The following is a 27726-nucleotide window of genomic DNA, read 5'->3' as shown; positions in this document are numbered from 1 at the left end:
GTCTTGCTATGAGAGAGGACATTGTAGATCTCTCAAATACACACTATGACTGCTTTTTCTTCTTAAAGTCTTGCTTTTCCCCAAAGCTATTGGTTTAATAGAAGGACAGCTTCTTTGAAAGTTGACATCCATAGGAGCAAAGACAGAAGAATGATCTTCCCTTGCAAATATTTCCCACCAATCGGAGTGATGGACAAAGCTTTTCAAACTAAACGAAAAGCTAAAAACCAACAGTACTGCTGAAGATTAATAGAGATGCGAGAGAGAGCAAGCTTGGAATAAGTTCATGGAAACTTCCAATAAAGAACCAAACTCTAGGAGGACTGATTTGAGGGCAGTAAAAAAAATCTATGGAGAAGGAATTGTATTAAAGGTGGGCTATTTGGCAACCTAGGAGGCCATAGTCATATCTGTATAGAAAGAGTAATGATGAACAACGCAATGATGGTGCACCAAATGTCAGTGTACATAAAACCCCCAAAGATTAAGAACATGAATACAAGCTCACCACTTCTTCATGCCTGCATTTTCTTACATTAATCCCATTAATCTGTTAAAGGGAAAGAAAGATCAGATTGACTCTGTATATCAAATATAGATTGTAGTTTTATTTTTCTGGAAAAAAATCTAAACAACATTAACAGTTTTACGCTACCTGTAGAATTGCATCTCCTATAAAGAGCAAACCTGAGAGTTCAGCTGTAAACAACAGAGAGCATATTTTGTCACTTAGATACTTTGTCCAATACAGCGTATTGAATAGACACACACACACACTTTATCAATTTATCTAGTGTATATGCCCATCTTGGGTCAACTCTGAAAATGTAAAATGAATAATGAAAACTAAAAAAACCAACCTTAAATATACCCATACATGGTTGGATTCAGATTTCTTACTGCCACCAATATTTCTAACTATAAATACCAATGTATGATTTTACCAAAAAGTGGAGAGGGGAGAGAAGGTCGTCTACACAATCTTATTAGGAGATTCCCAGCAGACCATCTCTTGGTCTCCAACCTCCCTTAGAGCCTGAGTTCAGCAGATGCTTAAGTGTTTTGCTGAATCTGGATAAACAGTTGCATTGGTCCCTCAATGACTGGAATAGATGTACTTTGCAATGCAGAAGATTAACATATCCAAGCTCCGAGGAATCAGGAAGGGAAAGACCAATCCTGAATCAAGAAACACTTATAGGAATCACTTTCAAAACACTTTACTTTCCCTTTGCATATAATCGAGCATACTCCAGGTCTTACATTTCTGCTTATCTCAGCTGCATCTGTATATTGGGAGAGGAGGGCCTTCAGGTAAGGTGGACCCAAACCACTAATGCTTTTTAGAAGTTTGTACACAGGGCTCAGAGACTGCTTCATTCCCTTCCATAATTATTACTGTTTTTAAACCTTGGCTCCTAAATAAACAAACCACACAAAGAGAGAGAACAAAATCACCACATATGTGTATTCTTAATTTTAATGCCACAAAGTATGAACTAAGTATGTATTAGAATACACAGGATTTTTTTTTTAAATCCCAAAACAGAGTTGGACTGGGCTCACTCATGGGGGGAGAGATAGCTCAGCGGTTTGCACATTGGCTTGCTAAACCCAGCATTGTGAGGTCAATCCTTGAGGGGACCATTGAGGATCTGGGGCAAAAGTCTGCCTGGGGATGGTCCTGCTTTGAGGAGCTGGTTGACTAGATGACCTCCTGAGGTCCCTTCCAGCCCTGATATTCTATTATTCTAAATAGTGCTGTCAACATTATTCATTTAAATAATGATATTCCACTGCATGTTTGCAGAATTGATCACCAGGTGGACACAGCATAGAAAGGCTTAAAACAAGTTGCCAAGAGCAAGATCCTGGCTTCACTGAAGAGAACAGCTCAACTCTCATTGATTCAATGGAACAAGGCGTTTCCCCTCAGTTTTTCTGCTTCAGCGTCTGAGCCTACTGTTTCTCATACATGAACTTCACATAGGTGAATTGAACTCAAAGGGTGGATGTTCAGCATTCCTGAAGAGTCAGGACCCTTTTATGATCTCAATTGGACACCTGTGTGAAAGTAATTACATACATTAAGAAGCTTCCTGGGTTTTGTTCTCTTTTCCAGCTCTGGGTTTAGTTTATAGATCTGAGTGATTGTAACACAAGTACACACACCTGGGAACTAGTTTGTGTTATCAAGGACCACTAATGACTGCAGCAGCTAGCAGGTTAGCCCATTAAGGCAACAGGATAGAATTATAAAGGGGATAAAGGAAAGAACAAAGCCAGTAAGGAGGTAGGGCATAGCCAAGCCAGTTACTGTCAGCATTAATAATATCACTCTCAAATCCTAGACAATCTCTGGGAGGTCTCTTGGTTATTTATTGTTCTGTCCTTTTCCTTCAAAATGGGGAAGGGTAGAATCAATAAAGTTACTGTAGTTTTACCTGACTGACTAGAGTGCTATAAGCCAGGCTTGCCCCTATTCAACTCCTTTCTCTCCCCTCCTTCCCCCAGCAGAAGGGAGATTGAACCTGAGACTCCCATATTTTCAGGCAAGTGCTCCAACCACTGGGCAAAAGTTAGAAGGTGGGTGGTATGTCCTCTCCTGGTCATTTGTGTGTAGTGAGACAGGTGTCTAATTCATTCCTCACAAGAAATGACTTAGGACTTTAGCAGAAATTACTTCAGCAGAAAGGTTCCTAGGGGAATCACATGCAAAGATAGGCATCTAAGTTCAGGTGCAGAGGGGTGCCTATCTCCATGAGAGGGGCAGGGCTTAGGACACACTCATTTCTTAGCATCTCACATTAGCTAGCTTAGATAGTTCCCTGCTGGCTTTTGTGGATCACATTCTTAGGCACCTGCCCCATTCATTGTACAGAGAGCTTAGGCTTCTAATTCAGGCTCTGTAGATCACAGTTCTATTGCTGTGGTTCTTCTAGGTGCCTAAAAGACTAGGCCTTGCAATTCTCCCTTTTATGGATCCAGGCCACGGGGCTTAAAGCTCAACTGAAAAAACTTTAAACAATAGCCCTGACCCTAATTTTCAGTATCTCAGATGTTTAATTCTACCAAATAGAACCACCTTTTCTTCAAAGAAATGAGAGTCTTTCCTTCCTGAAAACTCATGGGCTAGTGGCCTCATGTGCTAAAACCTGTTTCCCTCCCTCCCGCACCCTCTACCCTGGAGTTCTTCTTCTCAATGCCAGTTTGGATCTTCTCTGGCCTCAGCAGCACTCGATGAGCCCCACCATTATCTTCCTGTGCACTGGCTCAGAGAGGGATTGGAAAGGAACTGTAGGGATGGATAAGGTTTGCAAAGCATAAGAGACATGGGTTTCAGATGGATGAATAGGTTTTCCTCCACCCTAGTGCCCCAACTCAGCCCCACCGTCACTCATTCAGGGCAGGGCACCCTCAAGTGGACACATTGGTGAGAACAGATTTCCCTAGGGAAGATGCCCTGGAGATTAGCTAGTATCCTAAGGCTTAAAAGATATTCAAGTAGCCATACCATAATATTGTATATGTTTAGGCTTATATTGCATATGCAGTTCAAGAAATAGTAGTTGAAAAAGAACAGGAAATTTTTTCCTCTTTAACATACTTGGTTAAACTTAAATCCAGAGTATTGTATTTTCCCTGTTGTGGTTGATGACATTTTAACCTACGGTGTAGGTAACCTAACACCATATTATTATTTATACATCCCTCCCCCCTCCACAGAAATGTATATAAGATACAAACAAACAACATATACACACATAAAAGATATATGATCAATGACTTCATCATATATTTGACCACATCATCTGCCCTCCTCACTAATCTGTCTCCATGGGACTCACTCCACCATTCCAACAGCTTTGCACCACTGCCACTTAATGAAAAAAAAAAAACACGCAACAGTGTGGCAGAGAACATTGTCTCTTTTTCCCTCTAAAAATTACACCTCTCCAAGATCTAGGGTGGCCAACGTCAAGTCCTGAACCAGTGACAGCTTCCCTATGCATAATCTGTGTCAGCCTCACATGGTGGCAACTATGGTTTTAGGTTTTTTTGGGGGGGGTACAGAATTAAAGTTCTGCCCTTTTCCATCCCTGCCTGCCCACTCCCAAGCCAACCAGCACAGGGAGACAAACAACAGCTCTGTGTAGGCTGTTTTGCAAACCCCATGCTGGTGCCCACAAGGTGGGTATCTGTTTCAGAGGGATGCATAAAGAACCACAATCTGGGTCATTATCTTTTAGCAAAATTTAAAAAAAGACCATTTTCATATTAGGAGAAATGGCAGAAGTATGCATTTTTTGCATGTTTTCATTGTGAAAAGCTATCTTCACACATAAAAAATTGGCCCCCATTCTGCACTTTACTGGGAAACCTTAATTTAGCGACAGTTCATTATGTCACACATACACAACTGGCACATGAAAGCAGAGTTATGAACAATTTGCAGTATCATATCTCAAAACAGCCAACAAATCCCAAAGAATTAAGACTCCACTGCTTTAAGTAATGGGTTGAAGTCCATAAAACTGCACCCGTTATTAGGCACCTACCTCTTTGTTCTTTGGAAATTTTGGAAATGACCACTGGGATATTATGCTCTGCTCCACCCTAGAATTAGAAAACAATCATATCTCACTGAAATTATTTTCATTCATAAATATGTTTACAACCCCAAATGCATCTTGTGTATTTTCCAGAGATTAACTTTTATTTTCAGACACAAATAAAATGCACTGCCTCTGTGTAATAGCTTTCTTTCTGTTTTTCTCATAGGATGGCAATCAATTATTTATTGCCTTACAGAAAATCAGTTGAGCAGGTTGTTAACTGAATGATAGACCATAGTCTATAAAGGTAAAATAAAAATCACTGCAGGTTTCTCCACATTTTCTACAAATTAGTATATCAAATCCATGTTATACAAAGGGGAAATGGGCATAATGCTGTAATGGCAACCATGCTGTGATCATTTTTATTTTTGTGCTGGCAAGAAAGAGACAAACAAAAGGCAAAAAAGCAAAAGGTTTGGACACCAGCTTTTGTTTTTTTGTGTCTGTCACTGCATACAAAAAGTAAGCCAGCAGTAGAATAAGTACAACGAACAAAAAAGGAGTTCTATGTAATGGAGCAGCAGCTATTCACTAAAGAAAACAAACTGAATCCCCTAGCATAAAGGAGCATTTAGCCTTACTGTTTCGCTCAGTGTTCCCTGTTGGGTTTGCAGACCTGTATGGTGCTATGACTAACATTAAAAGTAAAGGTAAAATAAAAAAGAGAGAGCAAAGGAACGAAGAGTAGGCAGAGATTAAATTTGGGGGCTTCCAACTCCAAAACTGCAGGCCCTATTCTGGCCAATGTTGGAAGTTTTCTACAAAGGTCAAGGCTAATCCTAACTTTCTTGCTCTTTTCTTTGTGGAGGTCACCCTAAAAATGTAAACCTGATTAATACCGATAGCAACTCAAATCACTAAAACAGCTTGGCACTGTCATTTTTACCTAAAGACTTTGTCATCACATTGCTCCCGACAATACCAAGGCTTAACTTTGGCATCCATGAAGACCACTGAATTGGGTCCCTCAAGTTTGAGGATCACCCCAGACTAATTCAGAGCTATAGGATAGAGCATTGCATCCGGGCGACTCTTGACGGCCTAGGGATTCTACGTATCCCTTCCAGGCAATAGCCAAATGCCTGTAGATGAGTGCTCAATGTGAATAACATGGGCTAGTGGCCTAAGCATGGAAATGAGAACCAGATGTTGCATTTTAAGCCCACTGGCCCTTCCTCATGGTTATCCAACTTATTTGGGGCAATATCCCTTGAACAATTTTTACTGTGTCTCTCTCCTATTCAAAACCCTCGTGGGTCTTGCTAACTTCCATCTCCCAGAATAGCCAGATGGTCTCTCTTCATATCTGTAGCTTCCTTGGAGGTGGAGACAAGAATAGGAGCTGCCAGGTAAAAGACTCTATCTTCTCCATTCTCAAAAATGTAAATGTGTCCTTGTGACAATGATGGAAGTGGCCTGAAATTCTCTTGGAGCAGTAGGAGATGCTTAAGGCTTCTGGCAGTGGTTGAGAACACAAATATTTCTTCAGGCTTTGACTGTAAGCTATGGAACCCATAGACATCCCCTAGCAACTGGATGCAAGGAGAGAAGCCCCATATTTTCTACTGCCAGTGAATGGGGGAAGCTCCTACAGGTATGCACCAACTGCCATGGATGTGAGCTGGTTATTCAGTAAGTAGGTATAGAACCTAGCCCCCCCCCCTTGATTTCACATATGTTCAGGGATTCAATTGAACTGGTCAAAACTGCTAAATAAATGTACACCTTTATGTATTAAATATCCTTATGAGGTTTTTTCATCCATTATCATCATCAAAATTAACAGAGCTTTCTTTGGCTAAGAAAACCCAGCTCAAGTCAGCTAACTTTACAAGTCTCACCTTCCATTCAAATACCGCCACTTACAGGCACACATAATTCTCTCTACAACCTCTAAACAAAAATCACTCACTACCAATGCCTTTGCAACCCTCTCCACCCCATTATTCCTCCTTTACACGACTATGCAGAAAATCAGTCCTGCCCTTCTGCCTAGTGCATTTTAGGGCTCAGGCACAGTGCTTAGGACTTTGGTCTTCCTTCATCACAGACATTTCATCAGCTCCCCCTTCACAGAAGCCTGACCTGCCTGACTGCCTCAAGCACTGGTCCACGGGGAGGAGGAAGGCCAGCCAGCTCTGGGCTTCCAGTATCCTATAGCTTGTTTGTTTAACACTATATAAATAGGTGCTTAAAGGAGCATAAACCAATGCTGCACAGGTAAAATAATATTACTCCTTTTGGCCTGAGCACCAAGCCAAACATGTTAGGCCTTGTAAGTTGTTCCAACTGGAAGGAGAAATTGGTGATGGAGTTGGGTATTTCTTTGATGCAATTCTGATTTATTTATTTACAAAGAATGTACGAAGTGCTTTTTTCCCTGAACACAGGAGAAATCAAACAACAGGAGACGTTTCCTTGCTCATTCTTACAAGCCTCTTTCAGCCTGTACCTGATCCAAACCCTCTCTCGGCTTCTCCCAGAGCCACACACAATGTTTGTCTACATTGTGTCTGCAGATTCCTTCTCTGTTACTTCTGTTACTGCTTCTCTTCTATCTCACCACATATACACCTATTCAAATACATCCAGACTGCTATCACTCATAAACCTGTTTCTATGATTGTAACTGAAGGCAGCAGTTACACCCACTTGCTTCAACAAATTTTATCCCAGCCTTTAACAATTAACACCCTCTCTGTGTCCTAGTCATGCCACAGGCACCGGAGGACACCAGCCTAAATGTTAGCCAAAGGAGCTACAGCCCCATAGTATGAGAGACAAGAATCTCAAGGGAGACAGGGGAAATGGCCAGCCTCTCAGATATATTATGCATCAGATTACACAGTAAATGATTTTGAAAATCTGCACGTTCCATGTGGCATCTTGCTAGACACTGCTGCAATACCGACCCTGATTCTCCCCAAAACTCCCTTAGTGGATCAACAAACACATCTAGGTTTAAATTCTACTTTTAAGTAACAACCAGTGGAAGCTACCTGGGGCATAATGCCTCAAAGCCTGGGGCATAATGCCTCAAAGCAGTGGGGAGCATGGCTATTAATATGCTCTTTGACTAGGTTCAGCACACACTCCTCTCCCTGCTCTTTGGAACATGAGGCTGGATCCTCTGACTGGAACAAAGCTCTGCTAGCTTTGTGGAATCGAGTGCCACTGGCCTGGAGCCAGGCACAATTGGACTCACAAAATCATTCTAATAACTGGTCTCTAGTCTGTTGTGATATGCATTTTCTTCCCCAAACACCTCCCTAAGTTAACAGATTCATACTCAGCTGGCTTCTTATGCACAATATTTGGTAAAAAAGAATAATCAAAACAAGGGAGGAAAGAATACTGACAGGTCTCTGAGAGCCAGGAGTAATATTATAACTGTAAAGCTGAATGTTCTTCATGAACGATTAATTTTATTGCCTCCTTCAGTGACAATGCTACACTCTGTCAGATTATTGAGAAACACAATGTTCTTTCGAAAGTCATACACCTAGAAACATATCTCTCTGAATCTGTGTTTAATCTTGTCAGTAAGATATGAAAACATGACTGAAGTACTACAGTTCGTTTATCAATCTCAAAATCTCACTCCGGGCTTATCCTTTATCACAATGATTTATTAATGGGTGTTCAGAAGGAGATTTAGAAGTTTGAGAAAATAAATCTATCTGAACTACTGACTGAAGTTTGTTGTACATAAGTGACCTCAGACTACATAAGGAGCCCAATTCTATTCCAAGTGAAGTCAATTCAAGTTTTGCTATTAACTTCACTGACACCATGATCAGGTCCAAGGCCTAAGGAGAAATTGGGTCTGCATTCCTGCAAGGAAACACATCAGCTTTCCTTTAATCGCATGTAAAACAATTGATCTCAAAGTGCTGTCGAAACTACAGAAGTAGACAATATAACTGTGAAAAAATATCTTCATTCTTATGCTCTTACACTGAGAGGTACTTAGTCATTGCAGCAGTCCCCCACTGAGCTAAACTAATTCTCTCTCTATCGCAATTGTTGATGGAGCCACACCAATGGTAATGCAATGGAGGAGTTTTCCCCCCAAAGACTACTAATCAACAGCTAAGCAAGATGTGCTGTATTCCAAGGGGATTATAACCTAGCCTCCTTTAGCTCATAAGAAAAAGGTCCATCTGGAGGCCAGGAAAATATGCCATATAGTGAGAGACTTAAGAAGCTCCATTTAGTTTATCCAAGAGAAGCTTCAAAGATGACTTGGTCATGCTCTATCATTACTGATATGAAGAAAAGATTTTTCACAGTATATAGCCAGGGCCATCCCTAGCCATACTTATAGTACGCAGCTGTGTAGGGCACCAGGAAATCTGGGCACCATATTTCCTGGTGCCTTGCGCAGCTGCATGCTGCTCCAGCAGCAGCTCCGCTTCTTCCCCATGGCCCCTACCCCTGCTCCACCCCTCCCCCAAAGCCTCCGCCCCCACCCTGCCTCTTTCCCGCCCCAGCCAGGGGAGCAAAGCACAGCGGGCTGGGGTCAGAGGAGTGATTGCCCCTCTGCCCTCCAGCCTCCCACTCACAGAGGCCTGGGGCCAGCCCCCCCCCGGCAGAGGCTTGGGGGGCTGCATGGGGCACCAAAATGGCTAGGGATGGTCCCGTATATAACTCTTTAATTTGGCAGCAAAAGGTATAATGAAATCCAGTAGTTGGGAATTGAAGCTAGACAATTTCAGATTAGAAATAAAGTGTAAATTCTTTACCATTAAGGTCATTAACCTTGAAACAACTTACTTAGGGATGTGGTAGATTCTCCATCATTAGAAGTCTTAAATTTAAGACTTGCCGTCGTTCTAAAAGATGTACTGTACTTCAGACAGAAGTTATGGGCTTGATGCAGAAATTACTAACTGATATTCTATGGGGTATGTTATTCTCATAAATGAGATAATCATACTTGTCCATATTGGCCTTAAAATATTCAAATCTATGAATCAATGGGGTTAGAAGGATCTTTGTGTTGTACCACAGATGAAGGGAAACAGGAATGGTCAGTGGCACTCCAAGGCTCAAGGATAGGTCTGGAAATCACATGATAGAACATGATCTCATAAGATTTACAAAATTTCTTCCTTTTAGTTGGGTCTGAATAGAAGATTTTGGATATGTTGTCAATATTTCTATTTGTATTTCAGGAAGTACTAAAGCATGCATTTTTAAAAAAAAAGAGTTAAGAAGCCAACCTACTCTCATCTGTTGTCTAATAAAAGTGTGGGAGTCATGGAAAAACACTATTGTCCACCAACAGGAAGGAGAATAACTAGATAGGTAGCAACCTCTGTATGGAATACCAATACTCCAGATCAAGTTGAGAAACATTTTGGTATAGTTTGGGAGGTATTTCATTTATTATCAAACAGATATAAAATATATATTATGTCGGTATGTGTGCATATAATATTTGACTGCATCCCTATCGCAACCCTCTCTACATCCCTTGTCTTCTCAGACTAAGACTCTTATGATGTTCTGTCATAGTTTGTAAACTACATTATATAATAGGGCCCCAGTTCACAGATTTTAAAGTCAGAAGGGACCATTATGGTCACTTAGTCTGATATCCTGCATAATACAGACCACAGATTTCAACCTTGGAGTTCTTGCATCAAGACCATCTCTTGTGGTTGACCTAAAGCTTTTTTAAACACAAAGCCATGCAATATTTATCTAAAGACTGCAAGTGAAGAAGAATCCACTGTATTCCTTTGTAAATTGTTCCAGTGGTTAATTACCCTATCTTAAAAATATGGGTCCTATTTCTAGTCTGAAATTATGGACCTTCAGCTTGCAGCTGTTAGAGTCAATTCTGATTGACATTCTCTGTGTGATACAAATAAAACATAATAAATTATCTAATCTGAAAAAAAATATTTTATTTTAACTGCATGATTCAGCAACTTCAGTAGAAATTGTTCCAACTCCCTTAGCATACGATTGTTATTTATTGTTTGTATTCACTAACACTTTAGGCCTTAATCAAGGGTTAGGACACACTGGGGCTAGGCACTTTACAAATACAACAAAAATATGGTCCCTTCCCAAAAGAGCTTACAAGCTTAGTGATCCAAACTTTCCAGATTTTCTAAAGTAGAACTTTTTTATTTAGAAGTATATAATGGCTATGTACTCTCCAGGAAAACTCTTTGAGAGCAATGCACATATTTCAGTGGAGATCCGGGCCGGTTCCAGGGGCTTTGCCGCGCCAAGCAGGGAGGAAAAAAAAAAAGACGCAATCGTGATCTGCGGCAATTCAGCGGAAGGTTCTTCGCTCTGAGCAGGAGTAAGGGACCCTCCATCGAATTGACGCCGAATATGTGAAAGTGCCGCCCCTCTCCTGAGTTGCCACCCCAAGCACCTGCTTTATAAGCTGGTGCCTGGAGCTGGCCCTGGTGGAGATAACGTACTTCCCAAGGATTCTTTCACTTATGTTTAGCAATGTTATTTGATGTGTTAATATTTGCCTGTTACTTAAATAATAAGATCCACTCTCAAATTTTATATTCCTACAAGTGACTTCATAGTACTGTATACTTTTAAAATCAAATCCCTGTTTTTGTGAGTTTTCATGAAATGTTCACCCTCCAAATCTCAAAAATCCTGACTTCTAGACCCATGTGTTGTTTTTTTCCTATACTAGCTACACAATTTCACTCATCCCTAACCTGACAATGACATGTAGTACTTTATGACTATTGAGTAACAACAACCCATAACAACATTTCAGGAGAACAACTTGCTTGCCATTGACTTAGTTTATAAGCAGTTTTGAGCCCAAAATAGCAATTAGTTTTCCATGAAGGGTGGTCCTTCGGGGTCAATAAGATAAAAGCAAAGCATCAAGACATGGTTTAAGAAAAAATATTTCTATTCAGCAATTCTCTTATCAATGACAATACAAGGGAAGTGCACATTCATCTCTTTCTCTGGGACAGAATGTCAGCCCTAAGAGACATGCACAAAATAAGTCTATACTCTTAATTTCATATGCGTAAGTTAAGGCTCTTTTGCATTCCTATATAGTATATTTGATTTTCTCCACTGCTAACTTAAAGTTGAAGAGGGCTGTGTTTAGAAGAAAGATAAAATTAATGCCATGTTACCTACAATGTGATTCAAGGTTGAAATAAGGTATTCAAAATGCTTAACTCTTTCCCTCTCTTTTAAGAAAGAGCCCACATAGGCCTTTAATGTCCCTTAAATCTTCCTAAGGAATGGAGAAAATAAAGTTGCTCAGTAACTTGATGCTGTTGCCTCATCTATAGCAAAATAGCCAATATGAAGAAACAATAACACTTCCAGTCTTATTAATGACGAAAAGTGAATTAATGTGGTATTATTTGAAACAGAATTGATGATGAACTCATTAGCCGTTCCCTGTGCCTGCCACTGTAATTTAACATTCTTTAACAAGCACTTGAATTAAGAGTATTTTTGAACAAAAGAACAGTCGGGTGCAGTTGGATACCCTTTTTCATTTTCATGTAAAATCTTATTAAGGAGCCTCCACCCCCATCCTGAATCTTAAGAGGATGTGCCCTCCAGCCATTCCATTCCACCAGGCAATGTTTCTGCTGATTGCCTATTGTGACACTAAATACATATTTTAACTAACCCTTTTAGAATTCCTTTGTGCTATGGTTTCATATACTCTGAAATACAATTTGCCTTCATTAAAATAAATTAACTAGAAGACACAAACATGTTTTGTGTAACCTGTGGAAAAATAAACAAAAAAAAAATGCATACTACCTTTATACTTAATCCAAATCCTCCTACAGTTTGTCTTCTAATTGTTACCGTTCTTTCCTGAAAAAAGTTAAATCAAGTTCAGTTAGTTTTAATATTTCCTGCCACAATATCGACATTAACTCTTTAATGAACAGTTTACATCTCCCACATCATCTTGTCTTGTCATAATACATCTGTCAATTCCAGAGTGAGAAAAATCCCAAGAAACTGGCTGCAGGTGAAACAAGAAGATCTGGAGAAAAGTAGAGTTCTTGTCCCAGTCTAAAACTCATTTGTCCATTTTTTATGATACTGTTGAATGAACAGCAATGATTGAATTAATCTTGCCTGAGTAACAGGTGAATCAATATTTATAAGATAACATCAACATTTTCCTGCATTATGCTTTCTTAAAACTCAAGGTAGAGAGCTGATATACTGCAGACTTATACATCAGTCTTGCTTATGTATATTTACAAAAAGACAAATATGAAATCTTTTGTAGGCTCTTCTGCCCATTTTCATTGTGGGATAACATTTAATATTAGCTACTTTACATAATATTGACAATTATATTTCACTTGTACACATATACCATTCATAGAGATGCATAAATATATATGTACACACAAATTTTGATGCCTTTACATCTATGGGTGTATAAAATTCACAGCTGAAAAGCCACATCTAATTATAAATACATATATTGATACATACACACACACACACACACACACACACACACACACACACACACACAAATACAATATAATTATAGTGTAGTTATAATTATATTATATTTGTGTGTGTGTATCTATTTGATATAAATATAGTATAAAATTAGGATACGTACACTGCAAACTGAATAGGTCTGTCAGTATCACTGCTTTCTGCCTAATCTGTAGAACGAAAAATCTGGCAATAGCCTAAATGAAGGGCCAAACTAAGGGCTGGCATCTGTGTCCATGCAAGGGTGTAAAGAGACATAAGGCAACCCTTCATGATGTGAGAGGGGAAGCAGGATCTACAGAACCACTGCTTTTCCTCCTTCCCCACAGGTGGACAGATGAGGACAGGGAATGATGTGTGAGGTAAGGTCAACATACAGAAACTATTGAGAATTTGAACTTACTGAATTCAGGGGAGAGGCGACACACATATGCCTTGTACATTCTCTATTTGTGATCAAAGTGAATGATGTATGTACAGAAAGAACAGTCATTGGCTAATTCATTGTAGTGGATGGGGAGATAGAAGGGATGGATTGAATCTTGCATTTTAATACTCTACGTATAGCCAGAAGAACAGCTCTGTGTAAACTCAAAACTTGTCCCTCTCACCAACAGAAGTTGGTCCAACTAAAAGATATTACCTCACCCACCTTGTCTTTCTAATATTTGACACAGCAAGTTCTCATTTCCAACTTGTTTACATCGGTTAATCATAAAATCATAGAATCATAGAAGATTAGGGTTGGAAGAGACCTCAGGAGGTCATCTAGTCCAACCCCCTGCTCAAAGCAGGACCAACCCCAACTAAATCATCCTAGCTGGGGCTTTGTCAGATTTGGGAAAAGGCTTTTTCATTTGTTTACACTTTTTATGTCCTGGTGATATATGCTAGATTGCAAGCCTGAAGACTAACCCTGTATTTAGTCACAAAGAGGTACAACATAAACACACTTCCATACCCTGCCCTGTCAGTGAGACTTTCTCCTAGTTAAGTAGGACATCTAGGGATGAAGGAATAATTCACTATCCAAAGCCATTAATTCTTTGGCCTCTCAACCAAGTTTTCCTTCTTGAGTGTCAATTAATTCTCAATAGGATGTAATTTTTATGGTGCCAATACACGCACACTAGGAACTGGGCTAAGACCACAAACTTACTTTATTTAGGCCAGCAAACTGCTCTCATAAAAAGCCTTTGGACACCAAGTTATTACAGTGATCGCTAATAAGGAAAACATAGAAATAAAAATTAATCTGGGCTAGAACTCCTCATCTTTAACATTTCCCTTTGTGTGATCTGTTTGGGCGTTACTGCTCATCCAGTGAGATTACCCACATGTATGTCAAGATGTATCAACTGTGGCATCTCTTTCCTGTCCTATCTGCCACCAAAGAGTCATCAGATGTTGAAGAACACAGTCTGTTTCTTGTTTTTTAATGACGCAGTTATCACATACACAGAGGCATAATTGAAAATCTCTTCTAAATGTTTTTATATAAAAGTGTACAAAGCCTAAAATAAACATTATTTAATAAATTATGCTACAAAATAAATATATATATATATATATTAAAATAAATTCACACCACTTGGTTCTGCTCCTCAATGTTAAAATAAAAACTCTAGCCCATAAAACTGCCATTCATAAATGGAAATGGAGAGTAAGAGATCATCTGCTTATAACACTGGTCTACAATTTTAGAGAAGTCGTCTGCTTCAGAGATAAAATGTGATATTTATTATGTATTTTGATGTGCTGAATTCAAATATGACAATTAAAACAACTGATTGGCTACTGTTTCTAAGATATTTTATGTTTCTATATTTTATGTCTATGTATATTGTGTAGATAGTAGAGTTTTAATCATCAATTGTAAACCTAGGTCTTTTCATGTGTTTATGGTTGCTTTACATGATAATATTTCACCTGTCCTGTTTATGTAACACTTTAAAAATCAGCAAAAGGGTTATATAAATAAATTTATATGAAACAAACGGCAAAAACTATTATGTACATAGTTTAGTCCTATTCAGTGTCTACACAGCGCTTCTTGGCTTGTCTCTTGTATTCATTAAATGGATCACTCTTGTCACTGTCCAGCTACAGTCTGCAAGCATTGATGGGCTCCATTTGCCTGATAGCCTGCCAGGAGATTCCACTGCTGTAGTCTGGAGCCCAACAGCTCTGCCTTACTCTTGGGTAGTTCCAAATCCCTGACAAGGTCATTCAGTTCACCTTGTGTTATGACGTGTGGTTCAGAGGAGGAGGATGGGAGAAAATGTTGGTCCTGTGACATTGATGGTTCAGGACCAGAAGTTTCGTCCTCTTCCTCATCTGACTCAAGTGAGAATGATTCTGGTGCATCAGGAACCGGCAGTCCTTCTCTGTGGGGTACTGGGCGTATAGTTGATGGAATGTTTGGATAATGCACAGTCCACTTTTTCTTCTTGACACACCTTTCCCAACTGGAGGCACCATGCAGAAGTAACAATTGCTGGTATGATCTGTTGGCTCTCTCCAAATCATTGGCACTGCAAAAGGCATAGATTTCCTTTTTCTGTTCAACCACTGGCCAAGATTTGTTGCACAAGTGTTGCAGCATATGTGTGGGGCCCACCTCTTGTCCTGATCTCCAATTTTGCAGCCAAAATCAAGATGATAGGCTTTCTTAACCATAGTGGTTATACTGCGCTTTTGTGATGCAAAAGTCACTTCACCACAAACACAGCAGAAGTTATCTGCACTCTTCACACAAGTACGAGGCATCTCTGCTCACTTTGGCTAAACAGAAATGTGTCCCTTTGCAAAATCAAACACTGACAAATAAGAGAGCACGACACTGTATGATTTCTAGAGCTGATACAGGGCAATTTGTTCAGCAGAGTGATGTAAGCTTCATTATGATTGCATCATCCATGATTTCTAGGAATAACATGATGCAATTCATATCATGTATGACGCAATACCAGCTTCAGATTGCATCATTCATTGTTTTGCCTAAACAGCAAGTATTGTCCAAACCCAGTCATAGATTTATTCATAGATCCAGTCAAAGATGTATTTTAGTCATTTCTGGTTTAAATTGAGATCCCTTCCCTTTATAACTCACTTATCCTCCGCCATTCCCAAGTCAAGGGTTGTATATACTGACCCAATAGCATATCTTGAAAACTAGAGCCAATCAAACAATTTTAAGCATCATTTTCGTTCTCAGTGACCCAGAATTAGTAAAGTTGGACTACATTTATTTCAGAAGCATTTTGGCTGTAGAGCAGTGTAATAAATGGAGGATGGAGTACATATAACTAAGGAAATCAAGAAATCTATCTCAGAAAATTGCTAATTTATAAAATTGACCCATCAGAAATCTTTTCCGTTGTAGGAAGCTTGTTCTTAGTAAACTAGTGGTCTAAGGTAAATGGTGGCTCTATTCAGAATAATTTCTTAAGAGGCAGTATTTTGTATTATTTTAAATGGACTCTACTGCACCTTTAAGAAGCCTAATAGAAAAACTATTCTCCAAAATAATTTTGACTCATTTTGTCCATCTTCCTAGCTTTAAAATTAATGTATGCTCTTTCTGGCTTCCTCATTATATAAGCTTGGGCAGAGTTATTAAAACCACAAAGAAACCCAACCAAAACCAAACCAGGAAACACAAAACAGTATTTGGGGACTTGTTTGACCTCACACAGACATCTGATAGGAAACTGGACATATTTTCTACTGAAGCCAGTCCTTAATGTTTAACAGGAGAAGAACACCTTTTTTTCCAACACAGACAGACAAAATTCTGTAAAAATAAATAAATGGAAGGGAAAGCAAAATTTATATAAAAAACAAATTTAAGATTAGGGGCAGGCAAAAGATTCATGATGAGATTTGGTTTGACCAAGAATCTGAATATTTGAATTTTCTTTTTAATCAGAAACCTATCCAAACCTCTTCAGCCTGCAGAACTGGGATAGGTATCTTTTGCAAATGCTTCCAATAACCCTCCAGAGCTTTAGAGGTGTGTGTAGACCAGCAGGGGAAAGAAAAATTCTGTCCCCTTTACGGATTGTAAATCCCCACCCCTCCTTGTGTCTTGAGGAATGGGCTCTGTGGCTGATGGGTTGGAGAGAAAGTTCAGCATAAGCTTATTGGATCCACTGCACCCAAAGGAGGCTAATATGCCTTTCCCCCTGCCCAAGTGCACTATTCCGCACTGAAATAGTGCAGGGGCCAGGTGAAGTGTGAGGATCAGGAGGCCCCACCAGGTAGTAGGGATTACAAAGGAAGGATGACCTCTACTGGATGAGTAATTGATGGATAGTTCCGAGATAAGCTACTTAATAAAGTTACAGCCTAGTTAAACTATATTCCCAATGTTTTGTGTTTTTTCCAGAATTGTCTAGGACTAAAGGCTCTGTTATACCAATCAGAACAAGTGACTTGGCCTATCTCTGAAATTGACTGTTACAGATTTAGGACCAATGGACTAGAACGCTAAACTTTGGGAAAAGGACTAAATTCATTTAAGTTGTTAAGAACCCAATTCATGCCGGATTCTTGAATGAACTTTTGTTTCAGGAATTAGGCTTGGACTGCTCAGAGAGACAAGATGGGTGAGATAATATCTTTATTGATCCAATAAATAATAAAATATTGGACCAATAAAAGATATTATCTCACCCACCTTCTCTCTAATATCCTGGGACTAACGCAGCTACATGACACTTCAGAAACTTGGACTGTTATGGCAGATATGTTTTGAGTGCAATTAAGTTTTACTTGTTTGAAAAATGAAAATTATTTAAATCAGGAGAATTATTGGAAAATTTTGGAAGTACTGATGTCCACAGCTAGTAGTTTTTCATGGACTGAGTAGTATAAAACCCAGAGTAACCCAAAAGAGGCTGGTTTTTTGCATTTGTTTTGATTTCTTTGTTTTGTGTAATGCTGTTTAGTTTTCTTTCTGGTTCTAACTTGCAATTTGTCCTGCACACTAAGGTTTCCAAAATAGAAGGTTATCATAATGTGTGGTTATTGAGCTACTAAAGCCTTACATTACATATGAATGTAAGAGTATAGACTTATTTTGTGCATGTCTCTCAGGGCTGACATTAAGGCTGACAAGACAATGATTAAGGACCAGATCCTCCAGTAGCATAAACAGGAGTAGCTTCATAGAAATGATTCTAGTCCTACGGGAGAAGGCAAAAGTATCAAAGGAGAATGTAGGCCCACAGTAAAATGCAAGTAAGTGCAGAACGAGAAAGAGGAAACTGTAGTAGAAATTCACCCCCCCCCAATTAATTGAATGCTATTTACAAGTAATTTAGAGTGAATGCATATAATGGCCTACACTGTGTGCTACATACAGTAATTGCTGGGCACAACAGAGTAGGGAGGCTGCAAAGGAGTGGCTTGTGGCTTCCCTATTCTCAGGCTGGTTCTACATCGGAGGCTGTTCTATATTATAACCACTGCCTGCCTCTCTCAGATAGCTATCGTTTAGTGAAGAATAGCCAGAATGCAGTATCCAAGGCAACAAGAGGAATTTGTGAGCAAGAAAAAGATTGCAGAAAACATGAGAAAGGAGCTCATGTTTATCCATAGGTCAGAGACAAGAAACATATAATGTTGAAGCAAGAAACATTATCATTTTTAGTTTACTCAGATTAATGTGTCAAGGAAGTTTCACAGGTCTAGGAAAACCTATGAGAGCTAAGTCGGATATTTGAACAATATTCTTGTAGAACTGAGTTTACCCATGAAAAGGAGACTCCGTCACAACAAGCATAAGAGATTCACATGTTGTTTAAATGTCCACCTGTGAAGCAACTTCCTAGCAAACTAAGATTTTCAAAGGGATTAGCGGTTTTGGGTACCCAGACTGAGACACTTTAATGCAGCCTGATGTTTAGAAAGTACTGACCACCAACCCTCTAAAAACTTAGTTCTCTTTAAGGTGTCTCATGACGGGCACCCAAAAATTGAGACAGCAGCACCAAATTACCAGTCACTTTTGAAAATACTGTCCACACAGCTTATTGAAACTGAATTATTATTTATGAGAGTAGTATTTAAGGGCTCTAATTAGGACCAGGGACCCAGAATGCAAGGTATTGTACAAACAAGAATGCCTATAGTCTAGGTTTATGAAAAGATGCAACACATGAATAAAACAGACAAGCCAGAGTGGGAAGTGAAATGAGCACACAAGGTAAATATAAAAAGATTATATTTTGCATGGCAGAGAGTCTCAGTTGGCCACTTACAGATGTTAAAAAAATGGAATATTGGGTAACTGAAGTGTGGAATATTGAAACACTGAAATGAATATATATACACATACATACACACATATACATATACATAATGATCACTTTTACCATTAGTTCATAAAATAAATTATTAAAGGCTTCTCTTGTTCTCAAATGTTAATAATTATGTATGTACTTTGATATAAGAGAATGCACATGCATCTGTAACTGATGTGGGGAACAAACTCTGGGGAGAAGAATTAAGACAGCAATTAGCTGGTTCTCAATAGTAATTACAGTATTAATTAGTAACATTTTCTGGGTATTAAACTCCTGAAAGGGTGAGCCAGTAAATCTAGTGTGTTCTGTTAATTTTCCTATAAGGTACTGTTTGAATTTCACTTGGACAAGAACCACAATATTCCAGAGCTCTTATATAACTGATGCTCCAATTCTCCCTGCTACATCTTTCATGTTAAGACAGAAAAAAGTGATGCTTTCAAATTGGGATTCTGGTGATTATGGTGGAAATGCTGTTCTCCCTACATGACTGAGGCTTTGTTCAACAGACACCTTTAAGTGTTATTCCCTTATGTTCACTATGAACATGAGGGGTAGCTCAAAGAGAATGGGTATAGATGTGGAAGGGTGGTGAATAAGATGCATGGAAGAGAAGGAAAAAACAAGTATGTGAAAAAAGGATAATGGATTAGAAGAAGAAAAAATTGAGTTCACGGAAACGATACAGAAAAAGATAACTAAAAATAAGAAAAATATACCATACATACTGTAAGAATACAAAATACAAATATAATGGACCTGTTGGCAACAGTGGCAGAGACAAAGATGTATTGACATTTGAAGTTAAAATCCTCTATGTTCATACTTCAGTGGATTTATTGCCTATCATTATAGCACTACAATTTTACACAAGAACTGAATGTTCATGTTGTTTGTTTAGTGAAATATTGACTAGATGCTTCAAAAGGAACTTTTAAAAATGTTCTTATTTTGAATTTTGTCCTGTTTTTGCTTGCATGTATTTGGATTCCTCGACATGAAGAACCACTGTATCCATAAAACTCTAAACTTCGCAATTACTCTGAAAGAACATCTTAGCACAAGCCACTTGTGACATTTTAAATTAAATACATAATTATACATTGAATTATGACCACGGCCAAGAGCAGTGCTCAGATCTGCCAACTACTTCCATTTTGTGATGCTGCCAGTTTGCCTCATCATTCTCGCTCATCTCGCACACCATGAAGGCAGGCTAAGTGGCAAGGGTATGAGATTGGGCTATGGGAGACAGAGTGGCCCCCATTATGCCAGTGGAGACTTGGTGCATAGTGGAGCTCCCAGCTCCTCCACACTTACATTGAGTAAGAAGAGTGATTGGCCTAGACTACTATGGGCTGTATAAACTAGTGCAAATTGGCCAGAGCGGACCTCATCCTTCAAACCCTCGCTTGTTCTCACATCAAAAAATAATTTCCATTACTACAGGCATAGGCCCTTAAATAGAATTGCTCATCTCAGTTCCTTTCTCAGAGTTCCTTTAAAAAGGCACACATCACTCCAGTGCTGTCAATCCAGTTTCTTTCACAAACAAGTACACGTGCTTTAGTATTTCAAAAACAAAACAAATACAAAATCACTCTGCCCCTGAATACCTGATGCCTCACTGAGAAAGCTCTTCATGCACTATACTAATTAATGATGCTTTGGCTTTTGAGGAGTTTGTGTTCCTTTTTTTCATTAGACTTTCTGATAAGAGAAAAGACCCGAATTTCTACGAGAAGCGGCAGGCTTATTTTTGATCTTCAAATTTGGCCTCATAGTAAATGGCAGTTCCAATACATTGTTATAATGAGGTTACATTTTTCAACAGATGCAGAGAAATAGAGGGGATTGGATTGTACCTAGATAATAGTTGTTTAGATCATCAGTTCTGTGTCATTCGTTAAAAGTTGTTCAAGCTGTAAGTAAACCAATAGTCACCACAATTGATGGCTTTTTGGTGCTTTTGTGAAAAGAGTTATGTAGTCTCAGTCCTCTTCCTAGAATGACTAATACCCACATTACAAAAATCACCCACACAATTCGGCATCTTTCGTTGCCATGTTTCAGTAGTAGAAAACCAAGATGAACTATCTTTTCATCTCAGGGTTAAGAAGCTTTCATTGGCAGTGTCCAAGCTATATTATTCTTCAAAACTAAGGTAATTGTAAGAAAAAAATATGTTCAAAAATTGAATAAATTTGCTTCACTTGTGTTTACCCTTCCATAATGTTTACTTCTTACCGTTCTTATAATTGAGTTTGACTTGAATTTGAATATCTGTTGCCTGATCTTTAGATTATGTAATAATTATAGTGATTATTTAAGAATCCTCAGTTATTACTTTGAGGGTTGACATGTTCTTGCCCCACAATCAGGTCCAGTATTATTCAAATTATTATATAGTTGGGAACCCCCAATGTGCACAGTTGCAACATTTACACTATAGGAACTATTTTATATTTACAAATAGTTTATTAATACATTTAGCACAGTCACAAACACCCCAGTTCAGTAAGGTAAATAGAGATACTACAGAATGTCCATCTGCACATCTATATAATCACACTATCTCCTGTAGAACAACCTGAAGTCATTATCTTCCTCATCACCATCACCTTTCCCTTCATCACCAGTGATCATCATTCTGGCACCTCCCAAGGACTACATCTTTCTCTCCTACCACCCCCAGGCTGAGATGCCACATTTATAATACATTACGCTGATGCTGCTATGTTCGATGCATATTCAAGAGGGGATTTCCCCCCTTTTACCTTATCTGTATTTCCTCACCTTACTAATGTTGGAGTGTCTTTTTCCTATAGGTTAGTATATCAGTGATCTCAGCTTATTATCATATACGTCCATTCATTACCATGGCTCTTTTGTGGTTAGGTATCACATTTGTTATTTCTGTACTAACTGCTTATTTCACTTTTTTCCAAGTTCCAAGCTGTGGTGTATCTGTTAAGTTTAAAAGGGTATGAACTTAGGAAAGGCCCAATACTTTAATACTTCTTCTATGTTAAAGGTTGCAGCCATATAGAGACCTTTTGCTTTAGCTCATCACCATCTATCCAGGTGAAAGGTCCCAAACAAGTGTATGCTAACTTTGCCTTACTTCAACATACAGGATGTAGCCAGCAGGTCCCTTGTGTTACAGCCAAAATATATTCTAATATAAACCTATTATAATAAAACAATAATCAAACCCATAAGAAAAGATATATAGGCAGCAAGCTGTCTAGCCATAGATGTATCTCATGTACCTGTTAGGTACATCAGTTTGTTGCCAGGACTCACGTAGCTGTGGTCAGAACTTCACTTTAAATATTATTTTCAGCTCCCCAAATACTTGGGGTTTTCCGTTGGGTCATTTATCTGTGCAAAGTTTATCTGTTCAAAGTTCATAGGCTAACTTGCTGAAGCTAATGTCTTACAGAATTCTTGCATTACTGCTGAATATAATGCAAAGCAGAATATAATGCAAAGACAAATTAGCCCACTGGGCTCCATACATATGGAAAGTTAATTTTTAAGCTTCCACACTCAAATACTCATGGAAAACAAATTAAAATTCACTTTTAGCAAGTGTCCAAAACTAAAATGTATACTTGAGGAAGGGGGAAAAGTACCATATGATTTATCTGACTAGTCACAACTAAGCAACATTCTGAATTTTCAATTTAAAGTAACAAATAGCATAAATTATTTTTAAACAAATAAGAGTGATGTTTGTGGAGACTACAAACAAAAGAATTAAAATTATTCAAGTAAATTATCTGTAATTTGTTCATCTCTATTCTAAAAAATCATACACTGTGTCTATAAGCTATCAATCTGCTTGTTTTCACAAGTGGCAAAGTGAAAATAAGAAAAAATAAATATAGATTTGTGATGGTATTTGCTTATTCTGATGAGAAAAAGTCATGACTGATGCTTATGACTGAGAATCTGGAGATCTGGTTAATAGTAATTGCAACAGCCTTCCTTTTCTGACAACATTGTAAAAAGTTACTCTTTGGTACCTCAGATTTTTCATCTATTAAATGGAGTAAATACTCCTTTTAAATCTCTTTGTAAAGCTTAAACCTAAATGATGGATGGGCAGTGCTATAATACTCCAAGGTATTGTTGTTCTGTGCATTTCCAAAAGTGTGTCTTAATACCAGAATTAGTCATTAACATTCAACATATTAACTAACTACACATTGTCCCTATGAATCTAGCCAAAAGATCCTTAATCACAGAATGCTGCAAAAATCTACCTATAGGTATTAAATTATAACTTGCTATGCAACAACACAGAATTAGATCAGTCAAACTGAATCAGTCACCTGTGCCTCATCATTGTGAAAAGAATTTGAACAGATGCCCTTTGGATTTTAAAGCAATAAGTCTGCCACTAAATCTAAGAAAATCACCAACAGCCATCAGTTATACTTGCTGTGATAATTTAACAATTAGAATAAGTCCAAGAAGTACAATTTCAGATTACCCTAGGACTTTTTAGTGCATCCCTGAACTTCAGAAAAGCACTTGAGAATACCAGTAATCAATGTCTTTTGTTGAGGAATTATAGCAATACTTTGTCAGCCTGAACACACTATTTTCATAGCAGTCTTACAGAAAAAGAATAAATACTTTGAAACATCCATGGTTTTAGAGTACTTGGTTTTCATATTGCTGATTTTCTGGACTGGCATGGGGGTCCATTTCAGAAAAAAAACTCTTTCAGGATAAGAATTAATAACTCTACAACATTTACAGAAGCAACAAGAATGATGCTACAGAATTTTGCGGCTCCTCATCTTGGTGAATTAGTGTTTTTCATAAAGTACTGTTGTTGTAGGATCAAACACCTTCTTGTGGCCCAGGAAAGATGTGTGTCCTCTACCCCCTCTTGGTTCTCTCAATCATTTATTCAGACCTGAACACTTCAAACAGATAACCCTTTTGTGGGACATATGATTTGTTAACTCTTTTAGAGTACAAAATGTAGCCTCTCTATAGCCCGTGAAGTCAAAGCCTTTATGGGCTCTGTATAAGCGTTCAGGTAGGGTTCCACCCTGACTTTCAGGAGTCCCCAGCCCTTCCCAGGAGCTGGGTTATACTTCAGGCCAGACACAGACCTCAGCTAGCTTCTCCCCATCCTGGCTCAGTTTCCCACATATATTTGCCCTCCTTCTCAGGACTTGTCACAGTTCACTGGAGAGAATGGAGCCTTGCCCCACCCTATGTTAATCCTGGACCCTAAAGAGAAACTAATAGGGTTTCTCCCTCAAACACTAAATAATTTTCCAGGACTACTTCCTCTTTACCAGTATGTGCCTCTATCATTTCCTAGGCCTTTGCATACATCAGAACTCCCCAAACTTTAAAGGACCAAGTCATGAAATAAGGGTTGGCTCTACCATCCTTAATGAGAACAGACCACCCTGTTACAACTATGTTTTATAGTTCTTTAATTTGAATTTCAGATGTGCTACTGAAGTGCTGGGATGTTATGAATTTTCAGCTGCTTAACTTAACCATTTTGGTCTTGGAATTCTAAAAACTCTAAATCCTACTTCTATGGATAAGCCTAATGCACAGCCATGATTTATAACAAATACCAACAGTTTCAAGGGGTTTTACATTTTTTATTCTCCCTTGACCCTCAATTTATCCACTCTCACTACAGGCATCTTACAGAACCATAGAAATGTAGAACTGGAAGGGATCTTGATAGGTTATTATAGTGGTTCCTCACTCTCAAGTTGGGAGGAAAGCCACTTCGCCTCAATGCATCAGGCAACAGTAATTGGGCTTGGGCCCTCTTGGCTGGGGCCAAGCAACAAGCAGTCTACAGCCTGCAGCCTCCTGGCTGGGGCAAACAACATTTAACAGTCTGGAGTTCTGGCATCCAGGCAGGGCAGAGCAATAAGCCATCTTTAGCCTGGAGCCTGCTGGCTAAGGCAGACAGCAATCGACAGTCTAAAGCCCACAGCCTCTTGGGTGTGGAAAACAACAATCAAGGCACAGACCTTTAGGCCTAGAGTGAGTGTGTTGCCAATCTCCAGAGGTGGGGAAGTGGAAAAAGGGATGGGGGAACTTGGGCCCACCCTACTCCACTGGGTCCCAGCCTAGGATTTTGTTAGCGGCGGGAGGGTCCCCCTGAGTCAGTAGGGAAAACAAAATCTGCTGCCTCACTTCCCAGTAGCACAAGTCTGGTTCCCTTGGGTTTCTTCCTACCTCACTTAGTTGGAGTTGCTCTGTGAAGCTGGGCCCTGTCTCACCATGTTGCAGCTGGTCGGCTGCCACTGTTGGGGGTTCTTTGTCTCTTCATTCAGTAGGGCACTAGTCTGCTCAGCTGCTGGTCCAGACTCCCACAGAAGGCTCCGCTCCCTACAAGAGACATCTGCTTCTTCCCCTGGTGCAACCTCAACTGAGCTGCAGGGCCTCCCTGTATAATTCAGTACTTCAGGGAAGGGGGTGAGGTGCAGAGAGTTTGGCTCCATGCACCGGAGGGGAGTAGTGGTCCCTCGGTCTCAAAGTCCAAAGAGTGACCACTCTGTCTCACTACAGTTATCTAGTCCAGTTCCCCGCAATGAGGGAGATTAGAATTATTATCTAGACCATCCCTGAGAGGTGTTTATCTAACCTGTTCTTGAAAACTTTGAATGTTGGAGATGGCACAACTTCCCTGAGTAATTTCTTTCAGTGCTTAATTACCATTATAGTCAGGAAGTTATTTCTAATGTCCAACCTAAATCTCCTTTGCTGCAGTTTAAGCCCATTAATTCTTGTTCTATACTCAGCGGTTAAGGAGAACAATTTATCACCATGTATCTTAGAGCAGATTATCCACCTGCCTAGCTGAATAGATTGGACTTAAGGGCTGATCTTAAGAGACCTGGGTCTTTTACCACCTGTGCAATATTTTGCCTCTCCCCCACATTTTTTTTGAACAGCAAGTAGACAGTAGACAGTCTCTTGCAAGTTTAATTTCATTGTCATTCTAGCAATCTGCCAACAAAGAATTTTTAGGGGGAAAAAAAAGATTCCTCTATTTCTGTATCTGACACAACGGAGAGTTTGTTTGTTTTATATTGTTTAGTTTTGATTTGGTTGTTTTTTTAATTAAAAGGAGTAACTATCCTGATTCTTACTCAGCCACTGTCTTCAGCCGTCATGGAAGTTTCTACCAGTTGCAAGTATTTTTAAGATTGCAATACTATTCCACATCATAAATTGACATTCTGTGATAGTCCAGTACTGTGAAAAGCATTTTTTTTGGATGTTTCTTACCTAATACTCATCAATCTTAATTTTATATTTTTCTCACCATAAAAACCATGAGTACCACTAGCAAAAACTATTGGCTAGGAGAGTTGAGTTAGTGGAGCTATCTCTCTCTGCCCTTTGAGTTTCACAAAACTTTCTTACCCAACAGTAAAAGATTTAGTACAAGGTGCTACAGAAAGGGAAAACTCTTCTTGAAAGATTAGCATTACTTTATTCCTATTCAGTTGACTTTTAAAAATTCTTTTTATGTTTTAGCCATGTATTTAAAACATTATACAACAACAAAGGAAAAAGGTCCTTCATATCTCCCTAGCACTTAGAAATTTAAACCTCTTCTGCAAAAAAGATTAAGTGAACTTAATTAAGGCCTTCATTCTAATAGCCACTCACTCATATGAAGTAGTACCTCAAGCTAGTCTCATTGATTTCTATGGCACTATTCCTGGAGAACCGAGTTCAGGAAATCACTTAAACACCTGCTGAAGTTTTTCTCTATTCAGGAAGGCATGTAAACATATTCTTCAATTTAAAGTTAAGAGTGTGCCTAAATAAGAAAGTTGTTGAGATGGGATCAAAGGAAGGTATTATTCCATTTGTAAGGGTAGCATCATCTGATCCTAACATGCATTTTAAAATTAATTTTAAATATGTACTTAAAAAGGATAAAAATGATTGCTACTATGTCGACTGGTTTGTAAAGTTTAATTGTATTATTGTTCTTCACTTACAATAAATATTTTTTTCCTTTATAGGACATTTTATAAATGATTTAGTATTGGAAACAGATCAGAACATACCCATTTATAGTACCTATGTTTTTTTAAAAAGGCTTAGATCATTCATATTAACTACAATGACATGCAAAGAACATCCTAACACTCATCAAGAACTAAATAAAACTAAAAAATCTGACAAGTAAAAGAAGAGGACCGCAAGGGACCAGTTTAATCAGCTTAGACAACTAGAGCACATGATTCAAGATGATTGAAATGGCCTATGACAAAAGG

General features: G+C 38.8%; 1 protein-coding gene across 2 annotated transcripts in view; it reads right to left on the bottom strand.

Moving 5' to 3' along the window:
• The window catches only part of SNTG1 (syntrophin gamma 1), a 567484-nt gene that overhangs the window by 238885 nt on the left and 300873 nt on the right, over window positions 1-27726 (bottom strand). For both annotated transcript variants that reach the window (XM_030553070.1, XM_030553068.1), the window contains exons 4-7: window positions 12411-12467; window positions 4560-4617; window positions 656-699; window positions 509-550 (exon numbers count right to left, since the gene is read on the bottom strand). In XM_030553070.1, the coding sequence (XP_030408930.1) occupies window positions 509-550; window positions 656-699; window positions 4560-4617; window positions 12411-12467 (201 nt within the window). The remainder of the gene's footprint in view (window positions 1-508; window positions 551-655; window positions 700-4559; window positions 4618-12410; window positions 12468-27726) is intronic.

Source organism: Gopherus evgoodei, chromosome 2, assembly GCF_007399415.2.
Source record: "Gopherus evgoodei ecotype Sinaloan lineage chromosome 2, rGopEvg1_v1.p, whole genome shotgun sequence".
NCBI lineage: Eukaryota > Metazoa > Chordata > Testudines > Testudinidae > Gopherus > Gopherus evgoodei.
This window is presented reverse-complemented; position numbering and strand designations above follow the sequence as displayed.